This window comes from Clinocottus analis, unplaced genomic scaffold, assembly GCF_023055335.1.
Source record: "Clinocottus analis isolate CAN_PGR_092001 unplaced genomic scaffold, fCliAna1.0.p SCAF_1, whole genome shotgun sequence".
Lineage (NCBI taxonomy): Eukaryota > Metazoa > Chordata > Actinopteri > Perciformes > Cottidae > Clinocottus > Clinocottus analis.
Window position 1 is genome coordinate 17,642,473 of NW_027175820.1, and position 26,828 is coordinate 17,669,300.

At 42.6% G+C, this 26,828-nt stretch overlaps 1 protein-coding gene across 2 annotated transcripts; it reads right to left on the minus strand.

The window, feature by feature from the left end:
• Window positions 1–833: 833 nt before the first annotated feature.
• On the minus strand, window positions 834–25,122 carry znf710b (zinc finger protein 710b). 2 transcript variants are annotated; one of them, XM_068598911.1, is made up of 5 exons: window positions 10,550–10,594; window positions 7,220–8,788; window positions 4,499–4,690; window positions 3,971–4,142; window positions 834–3,149 (listed from the first exon to the last, which is right to left on the minus strand). In XM_068598911.1, exons 1-5 carry the CDS (start codon window positions 10,592–10,594, stop codon window positions 2,968–2,970), a joined length of 2,160 nt encoding a protein of 719 aa, XP_068455012.1. In that variant the 3' UTR covers window positions 834–2,967. The 2 variants fall into 2 exon arrangements, with proteins under 2 accessions (XP_068455012.1, XP_068455052.1); XM_068598951.1 differs by lacking the exon at window positions 10,550–10,594 and adding an exon at window positions 24,991–25,122 and having other exon boundaries at window positions 835–3,149.
• Between the last annotated feature and the right edge of the window lie 1,706 nt (window positions 25,123–26,828).

Here is a 26,828-nt window from a genome sequence, read left to right on the forward strand (position 1 = left end):
TTAAGGAATGTAAATCCATAACTCCTCCAGATGGTGCTATAGAGGTTCCCCTCCAATTAAATTTCACAACCATCGTCATACATTTTAATTTCATGCGTTTGCACATGTAAGCCTCTGTCTGGGACTTTATTCACGCAGTGCTGTCTGCTCCTTTAGTCGAATGCACCCTCCAGTGCATGACAGTGAGTGGCGTTTGCTCCGGCAGGGGGCCAGACAGGCCTCATGGGAGCTTTGGCAACGATTTTTGATGTTGTGACAATTACAGTACAACACCAGCAGATGTCGACATAGTTAGCCAGCCATGTGCCGAAGGCTTCGTGTGCCACTCTCACAGATGCAACTGTGGTTAAAAGTTCTCTGTTCATCTAGATTAGCTGGTTTTTCACTGTTATGCCACATAACAACCAGGTAACCGAAGTAGACCCAAGCACAACACACCTTTAAGAACGACGTGAATGAAGGACAGCAGCGTATGCAGATACAAGTACTGACAGAACAGCCTTACTCCCACTTAAGATGACCTGTGGCCATAAAAGAGTAATATCTGAGGAAGGTGTTTGAATTAGTTTGTTTCTCTTCATCTCGACTTATTTCCCTTGTTTGTCATTGTGTTATTATACAAATGGCAATGCTGACATGTTGATGTCTAGCATTATGTTTACATCATAGTTTAGCATGTTAGCCGGCTATCATTTGCTAATTAGCAAAAATGATAACATCAGCAGAGGCTAATATTAGTTTTAAAAGTTAGAGTAGTGGGATGGGTGCTGGATACTAAAATCTATATAATTCATTAAGAGTACCTACACACTGGAATCAATGCTCCCTTTAATTGTATTAGCAACATTTGATCCAACTACAGCTCCTCATATATCCACAGGATGGAAAACAGGGATCCCATTCGTGTGGACGTCATTAGGTGTCGTCACTAGCCATCTTGCCGTGTAGTAAATCCCTAATTGTCTGTTGCAGGTACTCTTTGATAGTCAGTAGTTCAGGTGTTTAATCATAAACAAAATTATTGGACACTTTTTCCTGATGATGGCTTCAAATGAAAAGTCAGGGGATCTCCAAAGTGATCGTTCATCCTGAAGGGAAACACAAATGTGTGAACCACGACCGAGCCAATCCATCCAATAGTTGAGACGTATCACTTTAAACCAGAAATGTGAGCCTCGCGGTGGCGCTAGAGGAAGTCAGGGGATCACGCAAGTCAGCAGGTGACAAAAAGTGACTGTACTACATTTTATGACAATCCATTCAATATCAGTATATTTTAATAGAGATATTGCACCCTGGACCAATTGGCATCCCGAGAGCCGCTAGCATGGCTAAATATATACTCTGAGGATTACCTCCCCAAACAGTGACAGATTAAAACACCAGTCTCCTATCATTTCAACTAGAGAACCTTTATTAAATAATTCATGGTCAAGTTCCATGAGGTCTCAGTTTGATATTCCTCATCTTAAAGAAGAACTAGTGCTGCAGACCGTTCCTCTGGTTTAGTGTGCATATCAAGGCTGACCTGCATGGCAGGACAGGGGGAGCTAACTGTCTTCCCCAAAACAGAATTATGAATAACAGAGCTAGCATCAGTCCACTTTCAATTCAATCCCACAAGATCTGTCTTCTTCTTTTGAATCTACAGATTAGATTTAATATACACTCTCGGTGTGTTGTTCCCCGTCGAGTGGGGAAATATCTTAGCGAATTGAAAGTGAAGTGAAAACAGTCCGCAATTAAGGAGTGCTGAGACTACGAACAAAAAACCCTCACTGCTGATTCTCCATACAAACTGCTCGTTCTTCAATTCACATTTAAACTGACAACTGTGAAATAGCCATATCAAGTAAACTGCAGTTTACAATAATAATAATAATAATAATAATAAAAACTACTGAGAAAGCATATTGGTTTGTGTTCAACAATATTGCCGTTATTGGGGTATAAAAGATTCCCGATCTTATTTCCCCCAGCTTTCTCCTGGAGGCAAATGAGCATACTGAAGACAGCCTTCACAGGTCTCGATGAAAAAGTGCTTTGTATTGTTCACTCAGTAAAACTTTGAGCAGTATATTCACTACACGGGATAGATTAATAATGTTAAGCTAAACCATGTGAGACATAAACGGAGGGTAAACACACTGTTGCAGAATCGAATCATCTGTACAGTGACGGGGCTTTACATGTCGCTAACATTGTTTCTTCTGGTATCAGCTTGCATGGGACAGTAGCAACTTTGGTAGTAAGTGCCCCGGGAAGATAAAAGCTATGACATCCTGTGCAGAGAGCACACACACGTATTGAAAGAGCGACCTGTTTAAACTGAGGGCCGGGGAAGGAATGGGTAACTACAATTAGGAATCGTTTAGTAAGAGCATTCAAACCTATGAATAAGTTGCGACTATGCATCAAAAGTTCGATATACAGTGAGTAAATAGCTGACACGGTGGAAGCTTAATTGCAAATGTATCTAGCTGGCACTTTCAGACGAAAATATAAGGGCATACATTGGTTGTGAATGACAAAAATGGCAAAATGGTAAACAGATTTCTATCACATCAAATGTAACTGATGGCTCTGCAACTTTTTTATCTTTTTTTTTCCTTTTCATTTTTCTTCAAATAACTGATACATACACACAACATACAGATTCGACTGTCCGCCAGTGAGAGTCTTTGAGTCGCTTTGCGTAGTAATCCCAAAAAAGGAGCTCGAGACCAGCGTCCACAGCTTCAGCGTCTCTGCGATCAGCAACAGAGTTGAAACGTCTCCTTTGAAGTGCGTCTCCTTCCTGGCCTCCCATCAGAGGCTGTTTAGTTCTGGCTCTTCTGGAAGGAGGCCAAAACCTAAAAGAAAACCCCGTCCCCAGTGTCTCCCAAAGCTTTGAAAACAACGCTGTAATTTCCTTCTGCCTTAAAAAAAAAAAGAAAAAAAAGAACATGTTCTCCGGTCCATCACCACTCAAGGTGTAGTGTAGCTGCTTGTATCCTTCCCAAAATTGTAATACTCCTCCATGTCGTCCATGTTTGCTGTAGTGAGTTTAGTAAGGTTTTGGGAGCCACCATTGTCCATATTGTCTTGTGATGTAAAGCTGAAGTTCTGTCCTTCGTAATCTCCCTGGCTATTCATTTCTGGAAGAACGTCTGAAAATAAACAAAAAACATTATAAAGTGCATTTCCAAAGCGACAGTGAGTGTCTTCATGCTGACGAAATTCCTGGGACAACATTGTTTATTAGGGTTACACACTGTTCTATTACTGTACCGTTGAGATCTATGGGTTCTTTAAATATGGTGTCCCATCAATTTAAAGCCTCCAAAATTGCTCTCTCAAATCCTAAGCTATTATTTATACCATTAGATATGTATGATGTGTTTCTGTGCAGCCATACACATGACTAACACTTAAAAACTCAGCTAACCTGCTTCATCAGAACTTCGTGGGTGAGAATTGATTTGATTGACAGTGGCCTGGCATCATAAGCAGGCAATCCAAAACTGTCATTAGATTCTGATTCAAAAGTAAATACATCACCTTTTTGTCCACCTCAAACTATTGAGATGATCATAAAGACCAAATAAATAAATGGCAGAAAGATGTGTGATCATGTAGGGTCGTATCGCACAAACGAGAAGCCAATTGATAAAAAACAAGAATACCACAACAAGAATAGCCTTTAATACTAGTGTTGCCTCTATAAATTGATTTGACAAATACCATTTTAATAGAAATTTGTATCTGGGAAAAATAATGTGCGCGACAGGGTCCAAGAATATTGAATATTCTGGTACTATTGAAGCAAAAATAAACATTTCAATTAAACATTTATCACGAACGATGTTAATTACTTATATTTGTGGGCACGTGTGTATAAGTTGTGCCAGGTTTATATTCAGACGATCACCCTTCAGTGGATAAATACCAGTCAAAGGAAACGTGGGACAACATGTGCAGCGGGCTTCACCTTGTCCTTCTGGTGAGACTTCCATTCCATGCTTGACCTTCATGTGCCTGCTGAGGTTTCCCTTCAGATTGAACTTGCTGGTGCAGTAAGGACACTTGAAGGGCTTACTGCCAGCATGGAGATGCATGTGGCCCAGCAGGTTGTACATTCGGTTGAAAGACTTGCCACATACCTGGAAACAAAAACACAACAAAATAGACATTGATGAACACAACTCATTTAAAAGGTTCTGCGTTTAGGCAGCTACTTGCACACGGAAGTTAGTGATGACAACATCCTGAGCCTGACGACGGTTGCCTCAAAGCTTCTACAAATGTGAATTTCATTGGAAGAAACCCGCTGAAATCAAAGCGTATTATCCTTACGATAATTTCTCCTCCTCACATAATCCTGTTCCATTAAATTGAACTTCAAATGCATCATCACATCTCATTTCACACTGAAATTAATTAGAAAAATCTTCCACTAGCCTCTTTCACCAAGAATATATTTTTTTATGAAGAAAATGAATCAAATTTAAATACTCGCCTTGCATTTGAATGGCTTCACGGGCAAGTGGACGATCATGTGGGTCTTGAGGGTCTGCTTCTGGATGAAGCTCTTGAAGCAGACGTGGCACTGGAAGGGTCGCACGCTGTTGTGGATGAGCATGTGCCGCTTCAGGTTGGCCGACAGGGTGAACTCCCGCGAACACACGTCACACTTGTGGCCTTTCATTCCCTTTGGAGTCCAAACATAAGGAACAGGTTAATCAATCAAAAAGTGAGACCGATGTGGTTTCACTTTTCAGGCATTGTACTGTGAGCGGCGAGGTGCAAGAGGGTTGAGAAGATGAAGCTAAGCAATTGACTGAGGCAATGTACGTCAGAGGGAGAAGTGCTGCTGCTGTTGTTGTTGGAGAACAATGGGGTGCTTGTTGGCTGCCAATTTGGCCGGTTGATCAACATGGTCGGCAACTGGAGCTGCGGCAATGCCACACAGCTCATGGAGGCTATTCACTTTAGGTACTTTGAAACCCTCAGCAGCACAGCGCCACAATAAGTGTCAAAAATCACACTCCTTGTTTGAGTCCCAAGTCAAATCTGATTATGCAGACATAATACATATTTTCAGATTCAGTGCAGCTTACACTTTCCAAAAACATCTCCATCTCTGATTAAACCGCTTGTAAATCCTAAAAGGTATGCTCATTACAACTCCAGAAGCTGCCTGAGAACCAGCATGTTTGTCATTAACAGTCTTCTGTGCCTCCGTGAGCCTTTTGCAAACAAGACCTGCTGATGGCTGACTCAGCAAATGTTGAATGGTGTCAAATTTTCAAAATGTAAACGAATATATGCTCAAATAGTTGTAGCCTATACTGCGTCGCTAACTAAATACATGGCATGCATCCCCCACAGCATTATGGGAGCTGTAGTTCCAAAACATTGAGATGACTATCCTAACCCGATTGTTTCACCAATGTATATATTTGTCTTTATATGATTAGGAATGTCATATCAACATGTCTCTGAAACAGTGACATTGATCTATCTCATTTGGGTATATCTTATTTAATGTCGTGGAACCCACAGTGTCAAACTTTCAAAACTAATTTGTGCTATTATGACTTAAAATCTACTGTCAGTCACAAAACTGCAAGGGAGGTCGATGAGCAGAAGGCTGTGATGGTTTGTCCGAGACGTCGGTTTGGTAACGGAACGGCATCCGCATCCTGCCTGTGACATGTCGCTCATTAGTTTGACCATATCAAAATCCACGGCAGCCATTTTGGGTGTACCAAAAGAGATTACTACAGTAAAGGGGGAGAAAAGCCCATCGCTGCCCGTCTTTCTTCTGTTCCAGTAATATCCTCAACCACAGGAAATGTGTAGTCATCAAGAAGCAGGTCACAAGAGCAAACAATTCACAGCACCCGAGGCCTCCAGGCTTGTCTAAATGAATGTGCTGCTGCATTATACACTTCACTCTGCAGTCGATGTCCGCAGACAAACAAGTGGGCCTGAATTACCGTGTTCTGGTTTATTGAGAAGAACTAATATGTATTAAAGGTCGCCAGTGGGTCGAGAGACTGTTTGTATAAGCAGACAAATCTGGCAGACTGTCACCGTCTGCACAACACATGTGTCGTGCACATGTTGTCCACCAGGGGGAGCAGTGAACAGACAGCAGGCTCAAATACAAAAGAGAACATTCTCTCCACTGAGAATACCCTCTCTCATTTTCATGAGTGTGGCTTTGGGTTATTGTTCCCCTGAGAGTAATAAAATGTAGGTAAATCCTCAGGAATTCAGCATTTTAACTATATCCACTGCTACAGCTATCTGTATGAAGTATAAGGCTGGCACACGGCGCACTTTTAATTTCACGTGGCATATTTTACACAACTAATAATCAAGGCCTCTAACGGTGGGAGAATTGATAAGACGACGGCCTTGTGGTAATATCAAATTAATTGTGATCTCTCTGTGTCCCCATCTCTCTCTTCCTCGCGTGTGTGTGTCTGTATGTGTGTGTGTGTCTGTGTGTGGAGGCACTGAGCAATTACACACATTTCATTTAGATGGAGACTATAATTATAATGAGGACTACATGAAGACGCTCAGTATTGTGGATGTTCAGAATTAAATCTGTGTCAGACATATCTATTCTGCTTCTCAATTCCTTGATTAAAACATATATTTAAAAAAAAAGAGATTTCTTTTTACAGCTTATAGGAGAATTATCCTGCAACAGATTTGTCCTCTTTTTAAATAATAATACCTTTTCAAAGCAGAAAACTCAATTCTCCCAAGCGCACACATCCTGGAGCGAGCTCTATTGAATAGAGGATGGCTGATGAACTGTACGCAGGGTGACAGCATGCAAAACAGTCACATCACCTTTTCAAGTCTGCTGCTTCTACTTGCTTCATTCTGACCTCAGAAGTTTCAAAGAAGTTTTAGTCACAAAGTCAGACAAAAGCCACAAAAGGACAGTAAGTGTACAGAGTGTGGCTGCCTGCTAGGTAAGTGCTCTTGCCCGTCTACTTCACCCCGGTGTCAGTGGGTGAAGGACAGAAGATGAGCAGAGGTCTTGGTAGCCCCCCCATCTGCTGAGCCAATAGTGTTTGCTTTTGCTTTCTATTCTCATTTTATTTTTCCAAGACAAAAGAAAAACCCTCACGGTGTAATTTATGCGGGAAATATCAATAGTGTGTTTGGAACTGGAGCATTCAGGAAGTCTGGGTGGGAGCGGGAGTGTCAGTACCTTATGAGTGAGTGAATGCTGACGCAGGTGGTGGAGCTGCACGAATTCCAGACCGCACTGGGAGCAGGTGTAAGGCCTCGGGCTCTGGTGCTTCAGCAGGTGGTTCTGGAGCTGGCTGCGGTAGGCGAATGACTTGTTGCACTCGGTGCACTGGAAGGTGTGGGGCCCCTGGTGGCTGGTCTGGTGGCGTTTGAGGTGCGCGTAGGTGGGGAACTCCATGCCGCACTGCGAGCAGACGTGGCATCGCCCACGCTCGTGCTTCACCTCGTGGGCTCGCAGCTCGCTGGGATAGGCAAAGCCGCGGCGGCAGAAGCGGCAGCTGTAGGGCTTCACGTCCGTGTGCTGCAGCATGTGTCGCTTCAGGTGGCTGGTCTGGGTGAAGCCCTTCTTGCAGACGGTGCACTTGTGGGGTCGCGTGCCTTGGTGGGTCAGCAGGTGGGTTTGAAGGTGACTGGGCTGCTTGAACAGTTTCCCACAGTGTGGACAGGCGTGTGGCTTGATGCCGTTGTGGCCCAGGATGTGCGTGACCAGGTTGTACTTGGAGGTGTACGATTTGTCACACATGCGGCACTTCCAGCGCTTCAGACCATCTCCCACATCTACGCAGTAAGACTCATCAATCTGGATGTTGATATCTAGGCGGTCCACTCTGCGGCCGCCGTGCCGGCGAGGGGGCTGGGGGTGCGGAGGCTGGGGGTGCTGCGCTCCTGCGCTCCCGTCTGTCCACATCATGTTCTGGCTGCTGTCTTCGTACTCGCTCGCCATGCCCATTTCCGCCGAATCGTAGCTCCCTACTTCGCTGGTCTGGAAGTAGCTGCTGATGGCTTCCTCCTGCTGCGTGGGCTTCATCATGTTGTTCCCCTGGTGTTCCTCTTCTTCTTCCTCCCTGCCACCTCGACCGTGGCCCCCCATGGGGCGCTGGCCTTGCAGCCCTCGGTGGCCCTGCTCCCCTCCTCTGTGGCCAACCTGGGGGGGAGGAGGGTGAACGAGCGTGTTGGCTTGCGGCTGGTTGGTTGTGTCCCGATCACACTCGACACAGCTCTTGTTGTTGGCTCTGAGGGAGGCTGGATCCACTTGTACTAAACCACCTCTGGGAGTCAAATTGTTTAGCATGTGGACACAGGAGGACATTCCAGAGTTCACCACTTCCCCTTTCACGTGGGATGAGGACACGTCACCGCCTTGAAGGCCGTGACGATCGGGGCCGACCATCTTTGTGTCCGGATGTTGAGGGGGCCCCTGCTGCCACCTCCTCTGACTGCAGCTGGGTTGCATCTGTCCGTCTTCGCCCAAATTGTCTCCGAGGTAATCTCCGTTGGCTCCGATAAGCTGGTCTGCGTATTCGTAGTCGACTCCGTCTACTTGTGGTGCGGGGGACTCTTTGGGTTCGCCTGTGTAGAAGCCGTTGGGTGCAATGGTCGCGCCGAACACTTCATTCTGGGAGATGAGACCTAGCACGGCAGCCTGGGCCAGGGACAGCACGACTACTGGATCTGTCTGTGTGCCTATGTCCACCAGCCTGGCCATTACCTTGGGCTCACATCTACCCAGGCGCCGGCTCGCCTCCTCCTGGAACAGAAAGAGACACAGGCACAGACATCAGCACTGCAGGGAAGCGATTATCAAATATACACTATTTTTGCTGAAAGAGAGATACAGAGATGAAGTCAGCAAACTGAGTTTGTTATGACTCATTCTACTCTGCAATATTGTGAGGCAAAATATGTGAATCAAAGGACTTTTTCTCTCATATCAACTTAAGTTTAGGGAAAGGGATGTTTGTTGTTTCAGACAATTTCTCAAATCTGGTTTATGAACAAAATTGTTTGGTCAAGATAAGTTGAAACAGCATGTGTTTATCAATACAGGAAAGTCAGGCTACAATCAAATGACCTACATTCTAAACTGAAGCAGAAAGCAATGACAATAATGAAGTCAAACTACAGCACACTGTCCTCAGACGAGAGCCGGTCCTTCATTGACACATAAGCCGGTTGTCCAGAGAAATAGCAGGAGAAAGCCAGAAACAGGATTTTATCTTTTGAAGAGCCCTTTACATCATCCAATATGAAGGACACAGAACACATGTCCTCCTACAGAGACTAGCCTCATCACAAATCAATGTTTCTGGGACAAGAAGTCAACCTGAATCAAGACTGTCCAAATCTAGTGACAGACAGAGGAGCTATGAAAGAGCCATCCTAATCCAGCGTGGTAACCATGTATGGCTGGTGTGTGTGTGTGTGTGTGTGTGTGTGTGTGTGTGTGTGTGTGTGTGTGTGTGTGTGTGTCTGCGTGATGAGGGATAAGATGGCTAACTGATCTGCACACATACAAGTACAAGAAGTGGAGAAAGAGGAAGACAACACTGAGCAAGCTAAAGACATTTTGTTTAAAAGAATGGGAAAGCAGTAGGGGAGACCAAAACAGAAGAGAGCAGAGAAGGAGGGAAGCAGAAATAGAAAGAGAGAGAGAGAGAGAGAGAGAGAGAGAGAGAGAGAGAGAGAGAGAGAGAGAGAGAGAGAGAGAGAGAGCTTAGTGCAGGCAAGAGTCTAGTGGAGGGGAGAGAAAAAAAGAGAAAATTAAAGGTAGAGGAGAGGGAAGGGGTGGGGAGCAGGGAAGCTGACACACAGAGAGAGAGAGAGAGAGAGAGAGAGAGAGAGAGAGAGAGAGAGAGGGAGAGAGACTGGAGAGAGAGAGAGACTGGAGAGAGAGAGAGAGAGAGAGAGAGAGAGAGAGAGAGAGAGAGAGAGAGAGAGAGAGAGAGAGAGAGACTGGAGAGAGAGAGAGCGAGAGACTGGAGAGAGAGAGAGAGAGAGAGAGAGAGAGAGAGAGAGAGAGAGAGAGAGAGAGAGACTGGAGAGGGAGGGGTAAAGCTGGGTGAAAGAGTGAGTGTAAGGCAGCAGTCAAAAGAGAGCAAGAGGAAGAAAGAGAAAGAAAGATATGTAGAGACAGAGAGAGGGAGGGAGGCAGGAAGGGAGATGCAGCGAGCAACCAAGAGACAGAAGGAGAAAGAAAATGACAAAATGAAAGCCGGACAGAATGAAAGATAAAATACAATTGGGAGAGGAAAAAAGAGGAACGAAGAAGAGTTACAAACAGCTCAAAAGAGGACAAACAGAGTTACTGCCAGACACAACACTCAATGAGTGACAAGATAAGTAATCTGCAAATGGCAACTTTAAAAACAAAGGAAACCTACCAAGAACCAAAGCATCCCTGCCGGCAGCCCCCTACCTGTCTTTGAGCTGTGAGTTGAATCGAGCAATGTTGCCCACACGTCAGTAAACTACCACTTAACATGCTACGAGTGAGAACCAGTGAACTCACCACGCTCCTCTTGCTGTGAGGTTTCAGGTGCTTTAAGGATCTCATTCTTCAGTGCGAGTGTGTTGAGTGAGAACAGGCTACGTTCTCTTCCTTTTTATACGTGAGGGATGAGGGGAGGCGGGGCTAATATTGCCCGCCTCCACCCCTCTTCGTCTTCAACACAGTTTTGGTATAGTGACTCCGGTCACACCATCACAAACACAAACCAGACACAAACACGCGCTCGTCCGACGAGTCAGCGTGTGGCCAGCGGGTTTGAAAGACAAACAAACAAACAAAAAAATACATAGCTCATCGCTGGCTCTCTGATAGTCGGATGATAAATGGGCTAAGTCACCTCAAAGTCACAAGACACACACACCAACAAAATAAAATCAACATCATATCAGTCAGAAATTATGGATCCACCAGGCTGCATCTCCGGCTGTCATTCTTTGTCTTTGTTTCTGCCTATCCCTGTCTGTCTCTCTTTCTTTATCTGCTTATTCCTGTAGCTCCATCTATTGCAGAGTCCTTTTCTGTGTATCCTCTATGCAGCTCTCTCTCCCTCTCCCTCTCCTTCTCCCTCTCCTTCTCTCCTTCTCTCTCTCTCTCTCTCTCTCTCTCTCTCTCTCTCTCTCTCTCTCTCTCTCTCTCTCTCTCTCTCTCTCTCTCTCTCTCTCTCTCTCTCTCTCTCTCTCTCTCTCTCTCATATTTATCAAGTAAGGTTTATGAGTACAGAAAAGTGTTGGAAGATTGTTTCGTGCATACTTGGATGCAAGTATGTGATATAGGGAGAGAGGGAGAAGAGAGGGACAGACAGAGAGAAAGAGAGGGAAGGTGACTGACAAGGAGATGAGCGAATAGAGGAGAGAGAGAGAGATGGTGAAAGAGAGGAAGAGGGAGTGGAAGGAGAGAATACTGAAGGAAAAGAGAGGGGAGGGCTGGAGGGGAGAGACAGAAAAAGAGAGAGAGAGAGAGAGAGAGAGAGAGAGAGAGAGAGAGAGAGACGGAGGGGGATGGGAAGAGTAGAGCAGAATGCGGTAAAAGAATAAGAAATGGAAGATAGATGGAGGGAGAGAAAAGGAATAAATGAGAGTAAAGGAGAGAATAAAAGGTAGAACACATATTTTAATGATGCAGCAATCAGGCCAATGTATCCGTTTCTCCTCGAATCAATCACATGCACAGGAACACAAAATGGGCCCCTGATTGACAGCAACTCGTCCAAAGTTCCACTATGAAGAACTTTCATCTTTTTTCACAACATCTTTTTTTTGTTATTTTTGAGACAGCCATGGAGCCGTGAGAGGGTGCCAACGGCGGCCTGAGAGTTCACTAAGGTCATGCACATCCTGCCCGTGAAGAAAGTGAGGCAACATCAGAGTGAACACTGTGGCAGCACTGTGTATGCATTTTGCAACCAACACTTGTTTGGTGTCACCACGCGCACAGTGACACAGTCTGAGCTCTCCGTTCTTCATTGCAACGCGAAGAACAGCCGTGTTCAAAATGCACGAGACAACTAATGTCTTTTTTAGCAGCGCTCCTCAAGCTATAATTTCACATGGCTCTCATGGGAGCTCCAGTGAAACACTTTGACACTTGGAGTTGAAGAAGAACCGCCAAACGTTCAACAAATGAATAGACGCAACGGATCGCTTTGAGAAACCGAGGATCGGAAAAACGTCTAGTCTAGAAAGCATTCCTTGAAAATGAATTTAAAAAGGAATAAAAAGTAATTCCTCGGTCATACATGCGTATGATTGCTGCTTTAAATGTTCTAAAAAGACATCAGTTCGGTTTGCTTCATTAGAATTAGAGGAAAAACAATCCTTTGTACAAATGAGTGGTCAATTCTTGGACCTTGGGCTCTTGGATAAATGAGTATATATATATATATATATATATATATATATATATATATATATATATATATATATATATATATATATATATATGTAATTAATTACTTTATTAGTCTCTATAATCTATGCATATTTTGGTTCCAGGCCTGACGTGACGAGTGACGGTTTCTGCTGTACTTTTCGAGCCTCAATATTTTCCATGTTTCCACGACTCGTGACCAACCCACCTCCTGTCAATCACAACCCAGACAAGCTTTTCCCTGCGTTCAGTCTGTGTAATAAAGTTTAGCTTGATAAAGCAAAAGTGAAAAAATCCTGGAAATTAAACTCATAATACTATATGGTCTTTTGCATTATTCAGCTTAAAAACTCCCAATTGTGTCTTAACTTGAATAAAGTTCTGCTTTATTGTTGCAATAAGGTTTCTATTTTACAGCAAAGTGTCACATTGTGACTTCTGTTTAGCAGCAGTCACAGTTTCACGGATAAAATCAAATGGGAGGGGAAGTGAAACCGGACTAAACGAAGCTGCCCGTGATGCATTCTGATGACAGGTGTCTGTCTCGGCTGCATCCAGACTAAAAAGAGACACTGGAGGTGGGATTGAACCCAACACAGTCCACATTATGTCCAGAACGTATGATTAAAGTCATAAGGCACCTTGAGATGCCAATATGTGGATATATATATTTGTCATAGTGCTGAAACAATTAGTCAGTTAATCATTTCGTCAATTAAAAGCACAATGGCGAACATTCACTTGTTCAAGCTTCTGAAATGTGAGGATGCGCTGCTTGTCATACTGTATATTATTTTAGCTTTTCAAATGTTTGGTCGAACAAAACAAGACTTCTCTGTGAAGTTGATTTTGTAATAATAAATAAACAGCACCTCTCCAAACAGCCAGGGCAGAAACGGTGCTCAACATATTTTGGTCCTGACTGAAATGTCCTGAAAATACCCACCAAAGGTTGACAGCCTCAATCTTCTCAGATTTGTGAGTGACAGAAAATAAATACACTGCAATAAAGACAACTGATTGAAATGGTAGATTGTAAATCAGATGTCTCAAAAGTATAACCTTAAGCTCTGTGACATGGATGTTTTTTTGCCCAAATGCACCTTGGGGGTTGTAGTTAACTTCTTGCCCCATATCCAATGTACAGAGGCCTTTAATTTATATCAAAGAATCACATAACATGTAAAATTGTCTTTGGGAAACTGTGGGTAGAGCACTACAGGAATCCTAAAAGCAGGAAAGGAGTTTGCATGTTCGTCCTTTACGTTCCCCAGTCTTGACATCTTTTTAAATGGGTTTTAGTTAGATGACTGAAATAAGGCCTGCGGTTTACTCAAGTTTAAGATATTTGAATGTTTCATTCTACGATACAAAATACGCCAGTTAGTACACCACTAATGGATGTTGAGGCTTGGTACGTGTCATTAAAAAGGCCGCGGCTAAATGAGACTACTAAGCGTCAACAAAGCGACGAGTCCGCCTCCACCGCCGTTTGCCACAGAGCAGATTTTCGGCAATAATCCCAAATTCAATGAAAAGACAAAATCGCATTTTTTCAGGGGAAACCGGTGCAATGCTAACCTCTCGGGTTGGCCTTCAAAAATACGTCATCCTTGCAGCACTATTGTATTGTAGGAGCTTCACACCGAGCCGGAGCAGCAACGCTCTGCAGCAAAACCTCAGCAAACTTCCAGCTGTGCGGAAGGAGCAGCTCGGTGTATGAGGTCGTCGTCTCTGTTCACCTGAGTGGCGAGGCGGTCACCTGGTTCATCTAGTTCACATTTCATACCAGAGGAAGATTGCTGTTTTTTATGGTTGTTTTGTAGCCCGGCAAGTTAGCCACTTGTTGAACATAGACACACAGAAGCAAGCCCAATGATCCAGCAGGCCGGCCGTTGTACTTAATATGAATAACACAGAAGAGTAAATCGCATCACAGATGGATGGGTTGAATAAGAAACAAAAAGCTTTTAGTCAAGACATTTTATGTTTTTATTGTCGAATTCTAACGGTTTCTACTGCAAATGTGTTGCTTTTTTCCTGCAGTAGAAAACATTTTTTTAATAAAGTTTGCAACATAAATGTCATGGGGGAGTGTGGTAAACAACAGGATAGAGAGAACATGGAGGAAAGAGAGAGAAAGGGAAACAGCAGAGGACAAAATGGGGGCGTAATAGAGGAAGCAGAGAGAGAGAGAGAGAGAGAGAGAGAGAGAGAGAGAGAGAGAGAGAGAGAGAGAGAGAGAGAGAGAACAGATGATTGCATGGAATGAAAGAGGGATTGAAGGGGGAGGGAGGGGAGGAGATAAAGAGAACAGGGATGGGAGGGGGAGTGAGTGAGCAAGTGAGTGAGCGGGTGAGTGAGTGAGTGAAATGGTGGAGTGAGAGAGGAAAGGAGAGAGAGAAAATGAGAGGCAGCAGTGGGGGAGGGGAGGATGTAGAGAGAGAGCAAGAGTAGCAAGAGAAAGAGAGAGACAGAAAACATAGAAAAAAAAGGAGAGCGAGCAAGGGAGGGAGAGAGAGAGAGAGAGAGAGAGAGAGAGAGAGAGAGATGGGGCAGGGAGCAACGTGAGAGCAAGACAGAGAGAGGGAGGGAGGGGCTCTGTGCAACGTGAGAGAGGAAGAGAGAAAGACAGACAGACAGAGAGAGAGACAGAGAGAGAGAGAGAGAGAGAGAGAGAGAGAGAGAGACAGAGAGAGAGAGAGAGAGAGAGAGAGAGAGAGAGAGAGAGAGAAAGGCAAAGAGAGAGAGGGAGGGGTAAAGCAAGATGGAAACCAAGAGCAAGAGAGGAATAAAATGAGAGAGAGAAAGAGGGAGAGGAGGGAGCGAGAGAGGAGGATAGAGAAACAGAGAGGGAGGGGGAGGGGAAGAGAGCTGAGAGAGAAAAACAGAAAGAGCGTGCAGAAAAAAAAATTAGGAAGGGAGGGAGAGAGAGAGAGAGAGAGAGAGAGAGAGAGAGAGAGAGAGAGAGAGAGAGAGAGAGAGCACAAAACCCATTTCTATTTTGTGGTTTCATAAACATGGCTGCAGCGAAGAAGAAGAAGAAGAAGAAGAAGAAGAAGAAGAAGAAGAAGAAGAAGAAGAAGAAGAAGAAGAAGAAGAAGAAGAAGAAGAAGAAGAAGTTATTTATGTAACACAAACTTCAACCAGTAACATGACAATAAACCAGCATCAGATGGAATCACCCATACACACACACGCATATATATATATATATATATATATATATATATATATATATATATATATATATATATATATATATATATATATATACACATATACATATACATGTATATGTGTATATATATATGTGGGCATTAACTTCCAAACCTGATGATTCTCAGGTAAATTCTGTAATAACAACTCTGATCTATGAAAGTTGTTGTCGTCATTGTGATCATTATTCAGCGTTTCCTCCTACAGTTACATCCGTTCATGCATTGCAGGTCAGTTATTATCACCTCACGATCATGTCAAAAGAGCACTGTGGATTGGTGCATCAGTTCTGTAATAACTCAATTTAACTACCACACAAGTGAAAACAATGTACTCTGGAAACAATTAGGTGTGATGCATGTCTGTGATATTAATACAGTTAGACACAAGACAGAGTTAGACATTAGAGTAGGAATGTATGACACATTTTGTAATTCTAAGCCTTCACAGGACTCGGGAAGTGCAGGACAATAGAGAAGCAGAGCTTCTCATGGGAGAAATATTGTTTTAATATATTTGTTTAGATGCTCTAGCAAAAGAAACACCATCATAACATCAACATCAATAGCCCTGTACATACTTTTGTTTCACCGTATATACTTACATACACTGCATATACATTTGCACTTTTATTGTTCTTATTTTCTTAAATTGATTACGCTCTGCTGTTCTGTTCTGTTGTATATATTGAGTATTTTTCATACCTAATATTTTTGTGTCTTCTATGTAACTTGTGCCTGCTGCTGTCACAAACAAATGCCCCTATGGGGATGAATAAAGTACATACATATATCTATCATAACTACTATGATGCTGTAACATCACAGCTATGTTTCCAACTAAAATCGTGAGAATAGAAGTTCAGATTATTTTGCCAGTTTATCTTCTGGGTTCGAGAGCCCAATGGCAATAGCTGCCTGCTTATGTGTCTTTAAAAATGACCAGTGTGAAAGGTGAGTGGGTCCTGACCTCAAAGAACTAGTGCCAACAAAGAAATAACTGGTCAGCAGTTACTCATTGAAGCATTTAACTAGAAGGTAACTGTGCTGAGGACTAAATCTGCACCTCAAGCTGGTGTTCAGTGTTTATGCCGTGGTTCTATAAATAAAGCACGCGTCTAACAAAGAGCTGGTTGCCTTACGCACTAGCACCTCAAAATATTGCTTTCAATTTTTAGATAAGGCGCCGTTTCCTAAAACTAACTTTTGCAAGGTGTCTCCACTGAGCCTATGTGTTTTAACACATTTGAAATTACTTTTACAAACGGTGAATTAGCCACGATGCACATTTTGTCCAACAAAAGGAACAACGTTTGAACTATGGTTCCAAGTTCTACAGGATGTAGCTACAGTGTACTCATATACTATTTATAGGAAAAGTAAATACTTGTAATTAAATAGTGGACTTGCATGCTCACCACCATTAATAGTTGTGGGGCATGAGAGAATGTATGGTTCTACTCTTTGACACACTCACATTATACTGGGCTGAAATTATTATTCATAAATAAGTGAACCCTGATAATAAAGTTCATTCAAGAGACAAATTAAAAGGAGAGACCTGAATATCTCAGTGGAGGACTTCCATACGGGGCTCGGAGGGTGTCGGCTAATCGGTCGTTTTGGTCTTAAATCGACTGAGATTAGTTGTTTTACCAGGCTGAATGACTCATTTCTATGAAGCTCATGAGCACAGCTTTAAACATGAGACTAAAAATTGTGCTTTTGTGTGATTGTTTTTGTGCAGAAACTCGACAGACCTGTCAATCAAATCAACTGCCAAAATCGTGTTGGTGTTCGTCAATGAAAAATGTCTTTGGTCGTAGACGGCCCGAGTTTGTGTGAATCATATGCTATGATCGCCACTTATAGGGAGAATTTGGTCCGTCGTGTTTGAGAGCAACCGACTGTTGAGAAGATTCTTGTTTTTTAATCCCATCTTTATAGCTTCCCAAATATTGCTCACGTCTCCGAGCCCTTTCTTAAAATGAACGACTTCTGGTCTGAAAGACATTAGGGGATTACGTAAATTTGATCCTCAACTAAAAACAACAACTACTCAAAAATACAGTATTGAAAAGTATTTAAACAGGCAGAATTCGACTGCAGAGCACACTCATGAAGAAGATGGATCTGACACTGATCAGCACCGTGAAGGAAGATGCCCCCTCCTCAACTGCAGCTCTGGCACCGAGCCGGAGCTGCGAGCATCGAGAGTCGAGGGTCGAGGGTCAAACACCACGAGTCATGAGTCGACCTGCAGTTCAGGGTAACATAAGCCTCTCACTCGTTTCCTGAAATTCCCCTGGATTAAAGAAAAACAATGAAGTCTAAAGTCTCAGAGCAGAGTTGGAAGTGCTCCTTTACTTGTGCTTTTTTTTTTTTAAATAAGGAAAACAATTAAATACTATGACAGGTTTAGGCCTTGAATCTTAAATCAACATTAAACTGGAATCTATGAATATGTCATCAAAAGTTTACAGCAGGAGTAAATGGCAGATTTACGGTAGCCTATGTGTAGCGCTTGAGGCAAGTACACACAGTATAAGATATTTATGAAGAGCTGTCCTTTGCAAATAAAGTCACCAACACACGATGTGTTAGTTGTCTCATCTTCGATCTCCTTAGATGTGAATAAAAACAGCTAAACGTGACTAAACTACACACTCAAACACTTTACGATTATTATTTTTTTCATGTAGATCTGATTATCAGAGAGATGAGTCTGGGTACGAAGATCCAAACTAACGTAGCAGCATTTATTATCAATCCCAGACTGAATTGTATTCCTACCATTTGTCATCCTTGTGTTAAACATTCACCAACAATAGCATCATAGGCACAAAGCTCTCAAGCAAAAGGCACAATTTAAAGTCTCAATAAACGTTTCTGCGGCCGTGGGCCTCCAATTTTTTTTCAGTGCTCTCTCACAGTTTCAAACTACATCATTTCTTTCCCCTCTCTTTTTCCCTCTCTCTCTCATGTTTCCATGGATACACTCCTTCCCCCCTTTCCTCCTCCTTTTCATCACTTCCTTCTTAACTTCCAATACATCCCCACCACTCTATTGTTTTTAGTTTTTATTTTGTATTATCTCCAACCAGTTTCTCTCCTCCAGATTGAGTGAGTGGTTATACTATGATGATCAGGATCCCGTATTATCCCCTCCCCCTCGATACATGTGAAAATACAAAATAGGACATAAAAAAGAACAATAATTTCCTTTAAACAACAGGATTAATGTTGTGGTATAAAAGGGATCCCTGGAAATAAATTCCACTTGCTCTTTGGAGATCAGCTACACAACAGCACCCCCAGAGACGAGGTGGAGATGTGGTGTCTTGCTCAAGAGCTCTTCAGCACAGCGGACATTTGTTGAAATGGAGATTAAAATGTTCCGCTTCCCTGTTCAACATTTGTCTTTGTAACCTTATACATGCTTGCATACAGGGGAGGAATAAGGGAGGAATAGATATTCATAACGTTATAGTCTGTGGCTCACATGGAAAATATATATTGTGGAATTCATTTTTGAAAAGAGAGTGAGAGAGAGTGAGAGAAATTCAAACCAGGGCTCCTGTATCACCCTAGGACAGCGGGCCAATCACACATCGGGAAGTGGATTTAAATGTTGGATTCGAACTACAGAAATGATCGGACAAAATCCCTCATAATCCGGTTTCCGAAGCTGTTCGACCCTCCGACAAGCGGTTCCTATGAAGCATACTGGCAGCTTAAAATGGAAAGTCAACATCAGCCTAGTTTTATAGCAGTTCTACACCTCGCAACATCTTGGATTGAATGTCTGTTCAATGTGAATTTATTTGCACTGCAGCACATGCTCCATCACATACAGCTGATTCTCAGCATCTTGCACACACAGTGTGTGTGAGCACCAAGGCACCGAGTTGTGAGGACATAACTACGATTGTGACATATTTAAACAATCTCATATGGATAGCTTAGTTGTTTTTTTTTTCTCAAGTTGCCACCAAGATACATACTAAATGGGACATGGTACAATGTAAAAATAAACTTGTTAGTGTCTCTCTGGAGGATTATGTAATAGTCACACTGTTACAGGTGCAAACTGGTAATTAATTCGTTGAGTTTTACCGCCTGAATATTCCTTATTTTATACAAAATTAAATCTAGAAGGCCCCATATTCATTTAAATCTGCAACAGACATTCCACTTTATTCTGTAATTCTCCAATCCGGCTACTTTTCACACACCACAGCCTCAGTATGAACCCGATAACAGAGGTACTGGCTAAGCAACAGAAGACGTCAATCAAACTGTAAAATGTCCGTTACGTCTTGAACTTCCTCACCTGTCCACTCAGAGGTGCAACTACTGAGGTAACTACCCGGGCATCACCGGCCCGAGCTCTGCACGCCAACAGTGTCATGACAAAAGCCTCGTCACTGACGGAGACACAAACAGTGCGAGAGGACAGTGAGGGAACGAGAGGACGGGAAACAGAGCCGATAAGAGGAGACAAAACAAAGAGGCGTCTATGTACGCAGATACACACAATGCATGCTCTCAAACACACACACAGATAAAATTACATTCAAGAGGGCATGATCTAGGCCACTAGGCTGCACGGTGCAGGAAAGTGGTCGTTAGCTAAGTGAACAGAGGCTCGCAGGGACATAACGGCTGAAGGCTAACTGAATGTGTTCACCTTTAGAGCGGCAGAGATTCATCGATTACTTGTCAAATTTAATATCAAAATCGCCAACTATTTTGATAATGAATTAAACCGATTCGAGTAAAAAGATTCCAGCTTCCTTAATGTGAATATTTTCTGGTTTCTTTACTCCTTTATGACAGAAAACTGAATAACTAAGTTGTATATAAAACAAGACACTATAAACACATTTTCGGGGAACTAATGGATTAATTGCGAAAATAATTGACAGATTACAATCGTCAGTGAAAATATTTGTTAGTTGTAACTAAACTGTTAGCTTACTTCACACAATAGCATTATTGTCAGCCCAGATGATTGTGGCCTGATCTTGACTCAACACAAACGATAAAAATTGGGATTCATCAGATTGAAAGAGGAAAAAGGAGCAAACGATGAGAAGCAGTCTTTTTTTTCTTCATGCGAAAACAGGATAGTCCAGTTCTGAACTACAAATACTTTTAGCCATGAAGAAATTAACAGATTGTACGATATCATGTTATGTTGTACGTCAGCAAAATTAGTTCAGCAGCAAATCCTTTTAACAGAGAATTTGGCTGGATTTGGGAGGACTGAATGACAAACCGACTCACCAGACAACTAGTAACAACCTCACAGTAAAAGCTGGCAAGGACAGCGTTTAGCCAGACCAGCAGCGAGACCAAAACTGACAGGCATGACTCCCACCTAATAAGCAGTACACACTGCAGTTCTCTTTTAGAAACTCCTTCTGCGTACACGCCACAGAGCAAATTATTATTATTTTTGTATTATTATGCACTAAAACAGTGGATTTATATCAAGGTTTTTCCAATTCCTCACTTATTTATCGGCAGCCAACAGACACAACAGAAAATGAGCACAACTTCATTTGAAGCGTTTCAATTTCAGGACTAAATTCTTGATCACAATTGTTCAACATCTTTGTCCAGCCCTTAGCATTTACCAACATTTGCAAAGTGCAGCTGAGGCTGATGGGGAATTACATTAGTTTTTGACGTAATGATGGAGCTTGATGTAAAGTTAAGGGATTACCAAAGTTATTAGAGTTAATGAATAAGTTCATGGCAATATATCCAATACTTGTCGAGACATTTCAGTCAAGCAAAGAAATGTCATCATGTTGGTGGAAAATTGACAAAAGGCTATAGGATTCATCCTCTGAGGACCATTAAAGTCTGCAATAAATGTTGTGCCAATCCATCCAATAGATGTTGACATATTTCACAAAATAAATGAAAACTTTAACCCGCTGGTTGTACTGGAGGGACTATCACCGAAGTTAGGATTCATGCACTGAGGAGAATGAACGTCATTTATCACAGCAATCGATTGTTAATGGACACTGCCACCCCTAAAGCCAATCCACTGGCATGCCAGAAACAAGTACCCGGACATTATCTGGGAAATTAGGTGAAATACAGGTGACACAGACAAGTCAAGATTAAATCTTAGACCTATTTTACGCATCATCTCTAAAAAAACCACACCACGTGTATCTCTCACAAGTAATAATAAACAGGGGACAAGATTGTTTTTGCTTTAAATCACAATTATATGTTCACGTGGTCTATTGTGGTTATGTGCACTGACAGTTATGTCATTAGCAAACATTCAAACATGCCAAAGCTTCAACCAACCGGTCATCCGTTATACGACAAGAAAATATCAAGTTGCATGTATTATTAATTAAGCCATATAGAGTAAGTAGTTAGCCAACTTGACAACAAGAAGCATAATTTTGGTTGTAATTTATGAACAATTGCAGGCATCCTTTTCCCAGAAGGCCCTGAAGTATTGTGGCTTTCAAATAGGACTACACAAAAGACATTACACTCATACGACGCAAACAAACAAAGTGGCATTACACTCTGGAGGTCGTTCAGCGTGGCTGTAACAAACAGGCCCTACACATTAGGCCTTTGTGCTTCGAGAAACATCAGCCTCTTTTTTTTTAAACCGTGCCTGCAGCACTGCCGAGCGCTGCAATGTGCTGACACCATCATCAGCTATTCTAAACCTTTTACCACAGCTTTGTCCCCACGTCCTGACAAAGAAAGGATGGAGAGAGGGAAAAAAAGAGAACAGCTCATTTTCATTTACAAGAGGTGTGTCTAATTTTCTGCACCCGTTAAGATGATTGGTTCAGTTTTTTTATGCATATCGTGGATGTCCTGATGTGCTTTCTGCTGGGCCTCTTTCAACTCGGCCAACCTGCCGCTGATGATCCACGGACGAGTGGTTTACGATCCCCTGGGTAGCATACAGATTGTGTAGTAGCAGCTTGCAGCAGCAGTGTAATAACACATTATCGATTTAAACTTGGGGAAATTCATTCATCAGTGCACAACTCAAGCTGGCCAAGCAATAAAAAAAACTAAAAACGTACTGTTAGACTTAGAGGCATTAATTGACAAACAAAGTACAAGCCCAAATTGTTGACAATTCAACAGCGCTTTTTGTTGAGCTTGACATTTTTTTCATTTAATTTTTACTGAAATTATTGGATCATTGAACGTTATGTAAAAAAAAAAAAACTCTATTATACCATCAATCACACTTTCAACACCACAAATTAAGTCAAATACAATGCCTGCACCATTCATCACTGAGCACAATACATGAAAAACACAAGACTTTCTATGTTCAGAGCGGATTGGACACATCATTAACACAAGGTTAACACTGAAGACAACAAATATAGCAGCCAGCTGAGAGACAGCAAGTTTGCAAATTAATATTTGGCAAAATGCCTTTGAGCAAAAACAGACTGGAGAGGTTATCATCAAACAGTGAGAGGCAGAGAGGCTCAAAGCTGCATATTCAGGGAGGCAGAGTACTCCAACATGGTCGGTCACTGGAGTGGCTTGGCAATCCAGGGTAAAAGAACTGCAAGTGGCAATAGGATAAGGTAAGATAACCCTTTATTAGTCCCTCAGTGGGGAATAAATGCACAATTTAGAAGACAGAGGTGGAGTCTACACTGAAAAAAATATCAGGATAGCATCACTTGACAACGGACTGGGGATGCTCAATCTAAGAGCTGCGATGAAATATGATCTCCTGACAAAAGGTTACTTACTGTACCACTGGAGAATGGGCGAGTTGGACAGAGATGGTTGACACCCTTCACTCCCTCGAGAACCAAGATGATTAAATCAGTTTAGTCAAGGTGTCATTTCAGGATGTAAGTCTGCCCAAACTGACAGCAGAAATGGGTCAACTTTTAAAACTGCATTCGGCGAGATCTGCAGGAGGAGGGTTGAGATCTGCACGGCAGCGATACTTCTGAGTCATTTGAATATTTCCATCTGAATGACCATCAATCAGATGACCCATAGACCACAAGGGGAGGACGTCTTTTTAATTACTGCCAGCCACCGAAGTGCACTGACACTGAACTGCATCAGAGCACATCTATAGGCCCCCCCACCCCGGCTGCCAACTGGTATGCACAGTATGCAGCCGCCTTGCTGCATGCAGCCAGTGCACCATCCACATCGCATGATCAGACTCTGCATCGGCAGGTATGCGAGGTCAGCGGCGTGATTACTCATGCAGGCCTTGCACTTCAATAAATACACAAAATGTCACGATGGAAGCGGTCCAAAAATAAAGAGTGTATATGCAGACCCAGACAGCCACAGCACCGTCACATCCTGTGACAGCCAAGTGTGAGATGTGGTGCCCTCATTAGAGCAGTGCAGGATACCTGTGGCCTATCAATGATCTCTGACAGCCCAGTGACGAGTGAGACAACTGGTGGTGGCTAGTCTCCCTCTCAGGGAGCCTGGGCCACAGGTTATCTACTGCAGTGCATCTTTCCGGTGCTTTGATGTGTCAAACACCCCTCCTTCCCCCGTCCCCTCTGCACTGGGTTGTGACCAAAAATGTGGTCTGAACTACTGTAAACACCTCAGTAGCTTTTTCCTAACATTGGTGCTGTGTTCACTTTCGCCTGCGCCAAAATAAACCATTATTCCTGCCGAAACTTGCGCTGTATCTTTAAAAAAAAAAGGACCAACAACTTAACAGCAAAAAAACTTTGTTCAAGACAGGCCTATGCGAGACATCTCGGCCTCCCGTGTCCTGGCATGAGGAGGTGGGTTACAATGTGTGTGTGAATGTGTGTGTGCGTGTGCGTGTGCGTGTGTGTGTGTGTGTTTGCAGGGCAGCGGAGATTAGTGATGGGCAGACCCGGGCTAACGTGGCCTGGTGGAGAGCCCCGACTCCTGTATGCGTCTCTTTCCCCCTCAGTCTCTCCATCCCCCCCATCTCGACGCCATCTGTTTGTGGCACGAGAGAATGTGGAAGTAAAAAAAAAAGAAAAAAAAAGACGACATTTTGACTGTAGTTGCTGACCTACATCGACCGTTTGTTTCTAGTAAAGCGTTCACAAAACAACACAACACAACACAACCACCGCACCGAAAGACAGCGGATCCCACCGAGCAGGCGGTGACATCGCCAGACATAACGAGAGTACATTTCCTCGCCTGGTCACCGGGAATGTAATAAGTTACGGTTGAAGCACTCCTCCTCCTCCTCCTCCTCCTCCGCCGCCTCGCCGGGCCGGACAAGTCAACGCTCCGGCGGCGCAAACGTTTCCTCTACCGTCGTCCCAAAAAATAAGGAAGAGAAACATTAAAATCGCAACTCACCTGATTCCAAAATCGGTTTATGGTGGCGGCGTGATGTTGGTTAATTTCAGTATGTGAAAAAACAGTTGGTGGGTCCCCGTTGTGTGTAGCAGGAAGGAGGGAAGGGAAGGCGAGAGGGGCTGACGTGAATGAATAAACAACTGAGCTCCTCCTCAACGCCACAAGTAAAGGCGGAATGTGGCTCACTAAGTGGAATCCACCAGCAGCCAGGAAACAAGCCCTGAATGCGGTCTTTATCAGCGAATATTTGTGTTTTAAAGCAGCTTTGACATCTTTGATAATGACTATTATAGCCTAGCTATTGCACACAGCATGTGGCTAATTTAATCATTCCCACTTTTTTTTTAGGCAATCCAATCGACAATTCTGTTATTGCGTCATTTTATTGTAATATATGTATATATGTGTATATTTTTTAAACTATGAGTCATTTTTTTACTGTGAAACACATTTTTTTGTTGTATTGTATTAACACAATTCCACCAGGTGGCGCTATATCTCTGCATTCTGACAACAGGACTGAATTTGGCATGGTGACTAGACTCCATTAAGATCCCCTGCAGACATGTTTTAAGACATGTACAAATAATTTGCTATGATTGATAATAATTGTATTCAATTAAGAATTATCTTATTCAACAACAACAACTATTGAAAAATTCAGATATTAATAAAACATGTCACTACTGGATGCAGCTCAAAGGTTTTATGTGGACCAGGGGTTGAAGTATCCACATCACATGTATTTGAATTGCATGTTGGACCATGAGTGGCTTCCAAACCAGTTGTGGTGTCACAAAATACTTCTTGTATACAAATGCTGAGCACAGAGAAACTCCCCAGATGTCCTCTTTGCCTCATGACATTATTCTGAAGCCCAAACATTCAAATGAACAATCAGAATCAGAACCATTTATTGCCATGTATGTTTTTATAAGGAATTTATCCTGGCGGGACTTGCATAACATTTAACAATAAGCTTTAATGCTAAAATATATTGCTTAACAGTATTAAGAACCCAGCATTTGTCCCCAAAATGTGAGTCTCCATAATGTGACTGTGTGAACACGTTTTTATCCTAACAATGTGAGTAACACAAGTGCACACACAAAGCAGAACAATGTGACAAGAACTATTTTTTTTTTTGGACTATTTATGCCAAGAACCGTCAGTTTGTTTTTGCATCAAGTAATTTAAAAATATTTATTTGAATAGACTTGAAAGTGCATGAGGTGGACAAAAGGGAGATTTCAATTAAGAACATAACCTTTTTGATGAACCTTTCTTACACTAAATCAAATCAAAATTATTTGTTATTTTGAGCTGCTGATTACATTTTGATTGAATAAATTCATAAATTGTGAATTATTTTCAGTAAGTGTTTTGAAACTATGACTCAATTATCCTCAGCGAGAAATGCACATCTCTGACACTAGAGGGCACAAGCACTCCACTGAATTTGTGTGACTGAGCGTTAAACCTCTTTTCGGTGTCCAAATTATTATTCACGTCTCATATGATTCCTAAATTCATTAATTGCTATTAATGTGGGAATGACCAGATTAGTGTTCCTCTTATAAACTGCCAGATAAGATCAAGGCATGGCCACTGCATGTCCGTGCAGTGGCCTAGCTCTCCTTTACTTTTTCAACATTAACTTGATTGGTCAAGTTCATTTCGTGCCAGTAGTCAGAAAACAATTGAGGATTTCTATCTTGTATTGGTGAAGAATAGCAGTGGGTATGTGTATGTGTGTCATAACTGTGCCTTTCAGTCCTGTTGTACTGTGCTATATCCGTCGACGGCTGTGCGGCCCCCCTGCAGCCTGTGATTATCTA

Excerpts from the sequence above, each read along its gene's own strand:
- znf710b (XM_068598911.1), bottom strand. The coding sequence starts at position 10,594 with ATGAGATCCTTAAAGCACCTGAAACCTCACAGCAAGAGGAGCGTG. Across the intron at positions 8,789-10,549 it reads CTCACAGCAAGAGGAGCGTG|GAGGAGGCGAGCCGGCGCCT; the intron begins GTGAGTTCACTG and ends TTTCTGTTCCAG. Across the intron at positions 4,691-7,219 it reads AGCATTCACTCACTCATAAG|GGAATGAAAGGCCACAAGTG; the intron begins GTACTGACACTC and ends TGGACTCCAAAG.